The 12,045-nt window shown below is 53.7% G+C and overlaps 1 protein-coding gene across 1 annotated transcript in view; it reads right to left on the bottom strand.

Moving 5' to 3' along the window:
• The window catches only part of PDPK1 (3-phosphoinositide dependent protein kinase 1), a 75,584-nt gene that overhangs the window by 30,537 nt on the left and 33,002 nt on the right, over positions 1-12,045 (bottom strand). Inside the window, exons 3-6 of the mRNA XM_045992583.1 lie at positions 9,834-9,876; positions 9,439-9,576; positions 5,164-5,308; positions 4,150-4,247 (exon numbers count right to left, since the gene is read on the bottom strand). Of these exons, the coding sequence (XP_045848539.1) occupies positions 4,150-4,247; positions 5,164-5,308; positions 9,439-9,576; positions 9,834-9,876 (424 nt within the window). The remainder of the gene's footprint in view (positions 1-4,149; positions 4,248-5,163; positions 5,309-9,438; positions 9,577-9,833; positions 9,877-12,045) is intronic.

Here is a 12,045-nt window from a genome sequence, read left to right on the forward strand (position 1 = left end):
AAGTTTTTCTTTAAAGAAGAATTCCAGCCCATGAATGAAAGAATTAGACTGTGATCATTCTGCATTCTCTAGAGAATTAATGGATCTAGGCCATTATGGCTAAAAAGGGCTGCTGACATCACAAGGGAGAGATGACAGGGTGTTGTGCCTGTCCTAATGGAGAACACACCCCAGCCTCTGGTGTGGGAGGACAGAATCTGCATGCGATCAAGGGGCCAGATCCAACTTCCGATTTCCAGCACACAGAGGGGACAGGAGCATTGTTACAGGACTCCGCAGAGGTGCAATCAGGAAACTCTGTAAGACAAATGACCTGGTTTCTTCACAGACAACAAGGGAAAAAATAAAGAATGAAAAAGAAATTTAAGAAACAAATTAGCTAGGCCCACTGTGGAGCTTTATTTAAATCCTGATTCAAGCAGACAACCACCAAAAAATCCTGATGTAGAATTATGACAACTGGAAATTTAACACAGTATTCTGGAATATAACAAATATTGTAGTTTTTCATTATGAAAATGGTTTGCTACTGCAGTTATATGTGTGTGTGTGTGTGTGTATACTTTTTTTTTTTTTTTTTAAATTTATTTGACAGAGAGAGACACAGCGAGGGAGGGAACACAAGCAGGGGGAGAGGGAGAGGGAGAAGCGGGCTTCCCACCCAGCAAGGAGCCCGATGTGGGACTCAATCCCAGAACCCCAGGATCATGTCCTGAGCCGAAAGCAGAGGCTTAGCCCACTGAACCGCCCAGCCACCCCTGCAGTTATACTTTTTAAAAGAAACTTTATAGGGGCACCTGGGCGGCTCAGTGGGTTAAACCTCTGCCTTCAGCTCAGGTCACAGTCTCAGGGTCCTGAGATCGAGCCCTGCATTGGGCTCTCTGCTCAGCAGGGAGCCTGCTTTCGCCTCTCTCTCTGCCTGCTGCTCTGCCTACTTGTGATCTCTGACAAATAAATAAATAAAATCTTAAAAAAAAAAAGAAACTTTATACTTTAGTGATAAATACTAAAACATTGACTGGGAAAACTAATCGATAGTGGAAATCAGGTCAAAAGCATGGTCTGAATTTTACAAAAAGCAACTACTCTCATGTATCACAGCTGTGACTAAATAAACACCAATACTGAGAAGACCAGAGTAAACCACTTCTCGATATAAAGAGTTGTACCTGCGGGTCTAAGTATAAGAACCTGACTCTGTCCTCCAACATGTGAACTTGGCTTTGGGGTGCGTGGAGATGTCCTGCTCATGCCACACTGGGGGCAAGGCAGAGGCGCTTGACCAGGGTCCAGAGTCCACAGCACAAGGCGGGGGTGGTCAATACTGGTCTGAGGGTCTGGAAGATGGCCACCCATGGAAGGTACAGCTGGAGTGAGTGACAGAAGTGACTTTGGCTCCGTAGGTCCCCCCCCCCCCACCGGCCGCCACCTGCCAGCCCTCTCCTCCTGTTTAGTGAATGGAACCTCCACATCTGGCTGCATACCAGAAAGGCCTACACGGCTCAAGACACATGTTTCTAGACACAAACCCTAAGTCTAAACCTCTGTGGCATCCTAAGCTCCCCAAACCTCTTATAAAGAGGGCAAAGGCCAGGGCCACAGCCACAGACAAGGGGCTTACTGGCTCACTCTGCGTGATTAAGCTGTCCCCACTCGGACAGGTCTGGGACCCTTGTTAGGGTAAGTTAGAAGTCAAAGTCCTCTGCGCCAGGAAGTCCTCCTCGGTCCCACATACCCTCTTCCACAGCTGGCTGCCGTTTCCTATCTCTGCCTCTCACAACCACGCGACTCCACAGGAAGCAGTGAGAGACACGGGCATGACCTGTGTCTGTCTCGGAAGACAGACAACTTGCCTCTTGCCAGGAGGACACGACAAGCTCCCGTGCCCAGCACAGCCAAGGAGCCTGGGCACGTTCCCACCGACACCTGCTTTCTGTAAGCTTAAGATGCCTTCAGGAATCCATCTCTGCACGAAAAGTAAAAGCTAATGCGAGAATGAATTCTAAGATTCTGAACTACTTCAAACAGAAAGTGACAGCAAGTCACTATGATGAACCCCTCACATAATTATACATGTTTTTCCCTCTTTCTCTAAGAAGGGAAGAAAAAAAAGCCAACTCCTCCATATACATGAGCTCTCCCTGGTTTACAGTGTAAGCACTTTCAGACTTCTCCTAGAAAGAAAGACATGCAGGTGTATTTCACTATTTCACCAAGGCGCCCCTACATTCTTCTATTTTCTAAACGACTACAAGACAACAGGACTAGCCTGTGCCAAGTATCAGATTCTTTTTTTTTTTTTTTTTTTTATTTGACAGAGAGAAATCACAACTAGGCAGAGAGGCAGGCAGAGAGAGAGGAGGAAGCAGGCTCCCTGTGGAGCAGAGGGCCCGATGTGGGGCTCGATCCCAGGACCCTGGGATCATGACCTGAGCCGAAGGCAGAGGCTTTAACCCACTGAGCCACCCAGGTGCCCCAAAGTATCAGATTCTAAAGAGAACGCGGGGGGCGGGGGAGCGGCCGGAGCAGACCGTCAGGGGGCTGGCTTCTGAGGCTGACTTGGGGGGCCCACGGGAAGTCACACACGACATGACAAGAACAGGACCACGGCATTTCCCATTCAGTTCGCCTGGGTCACGGGCAACACTCACGGCGGTGGGTTACACCAGATCCACAGAAACTCGGCTGCCGGCCATTTCGATGCGACTCTGCAGTAGGAACGAGTCCAACCGATCAAGGTTTCGGGGCATCTCACGGGTGCCCACAGGACACTTGTGAGGAAAGGGAGCCGTGACAGGAGGGCGAGTGGCACCAGGACTGAAATTTGTTGAGAAATAAGCATGTCTTCCTTGATTACAAGTTCTGTCTTGGCCCCCAAGGGGTGGTGCCCTAGGAGTCCCAGAGAAGTGCCCAAATCCCAGACGTCGTCTTGGCGACTCAGTGAGCGTCTGCACAACAGGAAGGCACCAGCTGAGTCCTCACACCAACACTGCGAGTGAAAACACGGGGCTCGAGAGCAGCCGGGAAGCAAAGATAAGCACCCTGCGGAGAACTCAGAGGCCCAGCCAGGTGCAGCCGGAAGAGGGGACCCCAGGCACCAGCCTGCCAGCCGCCCGGGGAGCACACGCTCCCTAGAGAGGCCTCCATTCAACCTGAGGCAGAGCAGGCCTGCCCGGCTGAGCTATAGGACTCTCCCGCTGGTGAGTGGGGCTCACGGCTCCCCTCTTCTGCAGGAGGGCAGCTCGAGCGAGCCGGGTGCTTCCACCTGAAAGCCCAGTCCTTCTCACGGGTCCTCACAGGCCCTGGCAGAGGCGAGCACATTGCCCAGCTCCTCGGGCCAGGTTCAGAGTAGCTCTGTCGGGGACACTTGTCCTGACTCAAGGTCCACTTTCAAGTTCCCTTATTAATTTCAAGGTCCCAGCTGGCTAGCCAGGACACCCCAAGGCACTCTTGTGGCCCACTTTACTGTTAGTCACTCCTCAGGCGACGGAGCAGTCATGACGCATAAACCAACACCAGGAATTACCCAAAGGGAACAGCGATAAGGAGGGTTTTAATTCTAAACGTGCACCTGAGGAGGTTAGACATCAGCCCCGAGTTCTGTGACTTCACAGAACCCTGCTCTGCCCAGCGAGCTGGATCAACTACACAGAGGAGACGGGGAGAAGATGGGGCCGACGGCGGGCACCGGGATACAGGGCAGTGCTCTCCCCGTTACAACCGACAGTCGGAATGCAGAGGGCTGGGAGCGGACTCCATGGAGCCCACACTCCCGCAGAGAACACCGGGAATGCATGTGCCACCTGGCATCTTCTCGGACGACGGAGGGGAGTGGCAGTGGGACACGCCCCGGTGCTCACAAGGACCTGGGACAGCAACACGCAGAGCGTGGCTGGCAGAACCACCACAGACCGCCCAGAAGAGCCTTCCCTCCGCCCGGCAGACCAGGCACCCACCGCGCAGGCCTTCGGGCAGAGCTGCCATGGAAGCCAGGGCCTGCCCCTGGGAAGGCTTAAGCGTGTACAAGAGCAGGGATGTGGGGAACACGTCACTGACAGTGAATACAATGCCATTCCACGCATTTCTGCAAAGCTGTTTTCGACCTGGAACACTGAGCTGGGACGTGCTGGGAAGAGGGCGCTCACACACCTTGTTTACTCTCCGGGGATAGCACTTTCGCTGTTCCAAAATCCGTGATCTGGATGTGCATGTCCTCATTCAACAAAATGTTCTCCGGCTTCAGGTCCCTGTGAAAGCAGATTTGGTGCATCTGAGATGAAATATTTCAATAGCAATGTGATCACAAACACTACATTTGCTGAAAACAAATGAACTGATTAAATACTTCTAATCTTTACGGACGAACAGCCAAGAATACGAGTCTACAAAGTTCACACTGAGCACCAGCTGCATCTAATGGGCACGTTCCTGCCACGTCACCTCAGACGTGCATCTGTCATTTTCAATACGCTTTCTGGGAAAACTCTATTCCATCATTTTTAACCCATAAAAGGCAGATCTTGGGAACCTACTGCGGTCAGGTAATCATTTCACCATATATATAAATCAGCCACCATGTTGAACATCTTTGACTTACACAGTGATTAAGTGTTCATTGTTTCTTGATAAAACCAGAAAACAGGATTAAAATATTAAATTTTGTGGGGCGCCTGGGTGGCTCAGTGGGTTAAAGCCTCTGTCTTCAGCTCAGGTCGTGATCCCAGGGTTCTGGGATCAAGACCCACATCAGGCTCTCTGCTCAGCGGGGAGCCTGTTCCCTACCCCCTCCTCTGCCTACTTGTCTGTCTGTCAAATAAATAAATATTTAAAGAAAGTCTCAAAATGTTAAATTTTGTTCTGTGTATTTTGCCACAAAAACCATCTGTAACAGGAACAACAAGAGAGCTCGTACAAACACTTTCGATTTGACAAAATTGGAGAGTCACGGAGACAGAGATCAGAAATGATCACGCACGCGAGCTCCAAGGTGGGACAGAAAGCACCAGCTGGGACGGCCGAGGGCACCACGGCTGCCAGCTTCACCCGGCACTGGGAGGCCCCGTGCGTCTCAGCACCGGGTGACGTCAGCTTCTCCTCAGTTCTTACCAGGATGCCTCCCATCCCTCCAGGCAACCCCGCAGACCTGAGCCCGAGGCCTGGTACCTGTGAATGATGCCCTTGCCATGCAAGTACTCCAGAGCTGACACCATCTCGGCCGTGTAAAACCGGGTGCATGTCTCATCGAATGAGCCAATTTTGCGAATGTATTTAAGTAGTTCTCCATTTTTGGCATAACTAAGACCAAAGTCTAAATGTTGCATCGTTAAGGAAGTGTACAAAAGTCATTTTTTAAAGCAACCTTACAGCCCAACAGGAATATTTTTAATTAATGAAAACTGAAGGTACCCGTGTCCCGAGACAGCAGTCCCGCTTCAAGTCAGACCCTGTTGCGATCACACCCACAGCTGCTGGGCTGACAGGACGCCCCGGCCCCAGCCCCAGGCCAGGCCCCAGCATGGGTTTCTCCCTGGGAACACAGTGACGCACACGCCACGGCCCCACTGCTCCTTCCGGACCCCATCCTCTCCAGAAGACACGGGCTCGGGGACGCGAAGCCACTGGGGCAGAGAGGCCAGAGCCCGTGGCGCACGTGCCTCTGGGCAGGCTCCAGTGAGGAGAAGGGGGGCCCCACCCTAATCCAGCCTCCAGACCTCCACTGCGGTGGGCTCAGAGCATTTACTGCACCAACCGCATTCCCAGTGTGCTGAGTTCATTCACATAAAGGTTTCTCAAATGCAAGCTCCTGTCCAAGTACGAAGTAACAAGTCTTGTAAGAGAACTGCCATTTTATTATCTTCTCAATTTCATCCACAGGAGAAACACAGACGTTTCTCCCTTTCACACTGTGGTGTGATCTGCTTCCATTCTCCCTTCCCAGAAGGAACGGTAACAGATCCCATACACCAGCTTCCTCTTAGAAGCACCAAACCTTTGCACCTATAAAAGGAACCGTGAAGGCTGACTTCACAGCTCCCTAGCAGCCAGGGGCACAGCGACAGGAGTTCTCACGGCCCTAGCTAGCGGCTCTGAGGGCAGGAAGGGGTGGCCTACGCTCAAGGTCTTCACCAGGGCACTGCGGGCTCCCGAGGACAGTCTGATGCTGCAGGGCCATGAGGACAAGCCCAAGATGGAAGGGACCAGCGAGCAAAGCTGCCCAAACCTGTCCCTGATTCAGCCCCCACCATGGCCACCCACGCCCTTCCAACGAGGACAACAGGAACCTGAAGCTGGGAATGCAAAGGGTCTCGGCCAGACCCCTTCACAGCTCACCCTGCTGGCTCCTCTGCAGGGAAGGCTGGTGTCCACGGCCCCCTCGGCAGCGGCCCCACCTAGACTGCCCACGAGCCTGAGCACTCAGGAGTGCCGAGGAGCTTGCAGCAGACCTGAGAGGCTTGCCTCGCTGCAGGGACAGCGCCTCTCGGAGCTTCACGCGGTTTGCCCCTTATCTGCCCGCTTCTGGAGTTCCTGTTTCCTGGGTGAAGGACACTTCTGGTTCTTCAGTCAGCTTGAGGCTAAGGCAACCAAAGTTTCCGAACATAACAACTGTTGAGGGTCCTGGCTCCAAGCCCATGTTGTCTCCAACCACAGACCTTCCTCATCCCCAGAAGTATTCTCTCACCTCCTGGGTCCGCCTCATATCCCAGAAAATTTCTCCCTCCCCTGGCCCAACCAGCGGCCCAGCACAGCAAGGAGGAAGCTGTTCTCTCCCATGAAGTGGGTGAATTCCTGGAAGGATGAGCATAGACCGGGCCTGTGACAGAGCCCGGTAAGCTCAAGGCCTGTCCTTGGCAAAGGGACCTGGCCCAGAGAGGTTAAGCAACTGACTCAGGCTCACAAAGCCAAGGAGGGACAGAAGTGGAGCCCAGGCTCCTAAGGTTTAGAGCACTACTCCTGTCCCCGAGCCGCAAGAAGGGACACACAACGATAAACAGTCAGTACGGGTGGCCTCACAGGTGAGAGAGACATCGAGCAGCCACGAAGAAGACTCTTCAGTGTCCTCAGGGGGCCACAAGCAGCGACGGCAGAGTGGTGGGGACAGGGCTGATGCTGGAGCCAGGCAGAAGCACACGTTCTCTGACCCTGAACAAACCAGGCAGGACCCTCTGCCCTACGTGCCTGTGGCTAGGACACCCCTTGACTGCTCCCCCGGGAGGGCGGAACCACTGGGCAAAACCCACCACGGGTGCTGCCAGGACCTCCTCAGCTCTGTCTCCTGAAACTCCCTCCCCACCCGAAACAACCTGTACGGGGGCCATTCCACAGGGCAGACCCAGGGCCCAGGCGCGTGGCCACTCCACAGCCCCCAGCCTGGCCGCCAAGCACCCCACACTGGAAACCAACCAGCCCTGCGCCCCCGAGGTCTGTCCTCTCCGCTCATGGGCAACACCCTGCCTCCTACGTGCCGGTCTCTGTGTCGGAATGACTCGGGCTCAGGCCTCAGAACTTTTCCCTGCTGAGGGCCCGCCCTCCAGCAGCCGGCCGGCCTGCTGGCGCCCCCCCCCCCCCGCCCCCAGCCCTCTCCTGACCCAGCAGCCGCCAGCACCACAGATGCATCGAACGCCAACCCCACACACACCTCCAGCCTGGTCTCGCCCTCGGTCTCTTCTGGCTCGCTCCCAGCACCCCCGTGCCCCCCGGACCTGAGGCCCTACACCCAGGAGCCAGCCTGACTGCACCGCCCCTTGCCCAGCTTCCTCACAGGAGCCTCCAGGGTGGCACCAGCCATGGTCACAGCAAACGGCTGCTCTGTGCTAGCCCTCGGCGCTACCCGCGCACTTAGAAGAAAATCCGTTAATTCTTGTCAGGCCTCTAGGGGAGAAGAAGCTGGCCCCTGACCAGCCTTGTCACTCCACCAGCACGCCAGCTTCTAGCCCTCGCTCTGTCCAGGTCTCTGGCCGAAGTCCACGTCCCTGCAGACCACCAAGCTGCGAGAGCAGCACTCTCCTTCACCCTCTTACCTGCCCTCGCTGCCCTCGCTCCCTCAAGTCTACTGCACGGGCACTGCCGGTCTGGGTGTGTCTAACTCTCCTTGGTATGCAGACTCCACGAGGGCCAAGCCTTCCTCACTTTTTCACCAGCATACCCCCATCGCCGGGCACTCAAGTACTTCTCAGTAAGCAAAAGGACAAATTCAGCCGATAGTTGAAGGAGTCAGAAAATGGTGCTGGGGCCGGGGCAGGAGGGGGAACGGGATGGAGCAAAGTTCTAACGAGAAGAATCTGCGTCCAAAGAGGCAGGGGAAAGCCTGGGGTGGGGGGCGGATGGGCAAGCCAAGCCCTTACGGGGACCAGCTCTGCAGGAGTAGGGGCACACGCTAAGGACACGTGAGGGCAGGAGGGAAAGAATTAAGGGGTCGAGGCCTGAACAAGCCCTGAGGCAACAACACGTGACAGCCGACCTCTCGGTGCGGCAGAGACCAGAAGAGCATCTACTGGAAGTGGGGACAGAGTCCCGGGCGCACAGAGGGCCTGGGCAAGTCCTGGTTGGGAAAAATGACAGGAAAGGGCTGTGAAATGAGGAGAAACTGGCCAGCTAGGCCATACGATGGGCAGGCCCTGGGACGAGCAAGACAACACGGTGTGGTCTACCCTGGAGACCAGGGTACCCGGTCTGCCCTGCTCCCTAAGCAAAGGTAAAAGAGGGGGAACCACTGCTCCAGGGGTTAGTGGAGAAATCAGGGAGCAGAAGAGGCCCTCAGAAGCCGCGATCAGTGGCGTGTGACAGCCTTGCTGGAGAGCCAGAGGCACTGGGTGACCAGAGCTATGCACAGGCAGAGAGCAAACTGGGGCGGGAGCCAAGGGGAGGACGGAGGGCAGGAAGGAGAGAGGGAGGCTGGACGGCCTGGGGAGGACAGCGTTCTGGGTACTGTGGGAAAGACCCTGGACTTCTCACTTGGGGGCTATGCGTGATAAAGCTGTCCCTTCCAACCAGACCCCATACCCCTGGGCCAAAGAGAGCAGAGGGGCCCTGGGCACCCAAGATCCTTTTTCCTCCCTCACTGCCCTGCTTTGAGCAGAGGACCTGACATCTGATGGATATTTCAAGGACAGCAGTTAGAGGAAGAGGGAACGACTCTGAATAAATATATAGCAGCCACAGGGTTAAAAATCCTAACAATTCTTTAGATTGTTTATGAACAAAAAAACCTCAAAAAGGTTTGTGATGATTTCTTTTGAAGTAACATTCTACTTCAGTGAACACCAGCAATCCCAGGGCTCCCAAGGCAAAGTGATGTGAATTCATCCGCACTGAGAATATGCCGCCCTGTCCTTTCTGGCAAAGAAATGACTTGGGAACATACACAGCACGGCCACGACTCCAAAAACCGTACGGGGTCACTGGTGTGACTTCAGAAGCCTCTGACTGTTCAAAGGATACATAGCTTTTCATCATCCTGAAATGTGAAGTAAAGTTTAACAAAGAACGGGTGATCCAGGCGTGACATCACGTCTCTCTCTCTGGTTACATACGGGACCTTGTTCTCTTTGATAATGTGACGTTTCTCTAGAATTTTAACTTAAAGTAAGAGAGAAGCAAGTTACTACGATTGATAATGGTTTGAGAAAGTGTACTAAAAACAAAACTCATCAAAGTAACTGATACAAATTAAAATTTTTCACAAAACCTACCCATCGGGTTTGTGGTCTCTAAGACCACCAGCATCCCACCCCCGAAATCAGCACAGAGCCTCCAGGTGCCGGGAGGCCGGGCCGCTGCGCTGGCACACGCCCCCGCCTGCACCGCGGACACGCAGCCCTGGGCTCAGTACTTACTAGCATACTCCCTTGAGGTTGCCAGTTCTCGGGCCAGGACAACCTGGTTTGGGAAGAAAAGAGGGAAAGAGAAGAGAAAAAACACTCAGTATAACCCGGGCATCAACTCTCACGAGCTACCTTGAGGCTGACCACACAGCCTAACCTGCCCCCACCATTAACTTACATTTAAATTTGAAATTACTTTAAAACATATTGGTCCTGTGCTAAAAATCTGACTGCATGTTAACGATGAAGTTACTGTGTTCTAATAAACAGCAAATGTACAGATCAATCAAGGGTCCTCAGAAGGCTTTCCGTCAGCTGCTGAGTTCCCAGGGCGCAGTGACGTATGCATTCAGGAATATCCTGGACTAACGTCACACCCACAACAGGAGACAGAAACAGCAAATAATAGCCCAGATGAGTCCTGGGAACTCCTTCAAAAAATAACTTTTAGAATATGTTCTCAGTGTACACTCACTATGATAAGCTGCCCTGAATTTGGGCTTTTACAAAGAACTGTGACCACACATTTCAGTGGGCGCCGCACTCGGGGATGGTAAACACTGTCCCTGCTGTCAAGGGCCCAGAAACCAAGGCCCACGAAGCCCACGGACAGTGCCCCCTGCACAGCACGCCTCCCATCCAGGGTGCAATCCCACTCCTGGCGGGCTTTCTCAGCCGCACACCTAAGGCCTGTAGTCACACTCCACTTTGGGGACAGAGAGCCAACAGGGCACAGCACAATGTGGAAAAGAGATTTCTACACAAGCAACCTTTGGGCACAAGTGGGCACCAATTTCCACAGGCCTAATGAGGCCCGTTGGCCGGGAAGCTGGGGCGCCCGACCCCCCACAGCCAGCTGAGGCAGATGACACCCCCCCAAGACATCTGCAGGAAGGATGGTCCGAAGACCAGAGTGCAGATGGAAACCTGTCCGAATCCTGGGGGATCCCTGGGCCTCCCCTCAGGGAACATCTTCGGAGGCCAGACTCATCGCACTACAGAATTCTCCAACAGACTCACCAGAAGTGATCTGGGGAAAGCACTGTGTGAGACGACCTGCAGTGATTAAGAAGAATGGGTTTGGATTGTATGTGCTCAAATGGAAAGATCTCAGAGATCTTGCCGAAGGAATGCACGTGTGTGGGCTGTTCTCAAGCACTGGGGCATGCATTTATGAAATGTTAAGTTTCTTCACAGGAGCATGTGCTAGCTACAAGGCAGGCGGAAAGAGGAAGAAAGAAATATTGGAAAGCACTAGTAATTAACAGGATCTTTTCTAAAGAAGGCACTTAGGAAATCTCTCCTCTTGTGTGAATTCAATATTTCATGTGCAGGGCACAGGGCAGGGAGTGTCCCTCTTCCAGGGAACAAGGCATGACGCACCGCTCTGTGACCGTTGGCCCCAACAGCAGAGCTCTTCTGGACGTCAACATCATCCCCAGGGGGCCAGGCAGCAGCAGGCTGGGCCTCCACACTCCGGGGCCAGGCTTGGCGAAGTGCAGATCCTGCTCAGGCTGGGAATGGCCGCTCGTCCTCCCCCCTCCCCTAGAAATCTAATTTTAAGTGGTCTCTATTTGTGGAACGATGAGGAAGACCAGAGGGTAGCGCATATCATCTGAGGCCCAGAGCAGCGGGACTACACGCAGTGCCAGGAAGGAGCCTGCAGCTCCTGGTGCTTCTCCCGGGCTCCCGGCTTCGAAAGGCACAGGAGACAAGCATCACAGCTGGGCCCTTCCAACATCAGGACTGCATCTTCCAGCACAGACGGGGCCTGCTTTTATCTGCTGTGCGGACCCACAGACAAGAGGGAGTTTCATAAGTAAGTCCTCAGTCATGAGTCGAGATAAACGTCCATGAAGAACTGAGAGAGGGAGAACGCTGCTTCTTTCGCCGGACTCTTCAGTAACTGTGCGGAACAGCCATGGTTCTTTTCAAAACAGTTTCTTCTTTCTGAGAAGATCTGTGAGTACCAGAACTGCTGGGGACTATCCTCATAGTTGAAGACTGTTATCACGTGGGTACAACTGTTTCATAATTTAAACAGAAACGGCCAATAAAAAAATCTAAATTTAAAATGTAAGGGGAGGCGCCTGGGTGGCTCAGTCGGTTAGGCATCTGCCTTCTGCTCGGGTCATGATCCTAGGGTCCTGGGATGGAGCCCTGCATCAGGCTCCCTGCTCCCTGTGCCCCTCCCCATTTGAGCACACATGCTCAGGCTCGCTCA

This window comes from Meles meles, chromosome 21 (assembly GCF_922984935.1).
Source record: "Meles meles chromosome 21, mMelMel3.1 paternal haplotype, whole genome shotgun sequence".
NCBI lineage: Eukaryota > Metazoa > Chordata > Mammalia > Carnivora > Mustelidae > Meles > Meles meles.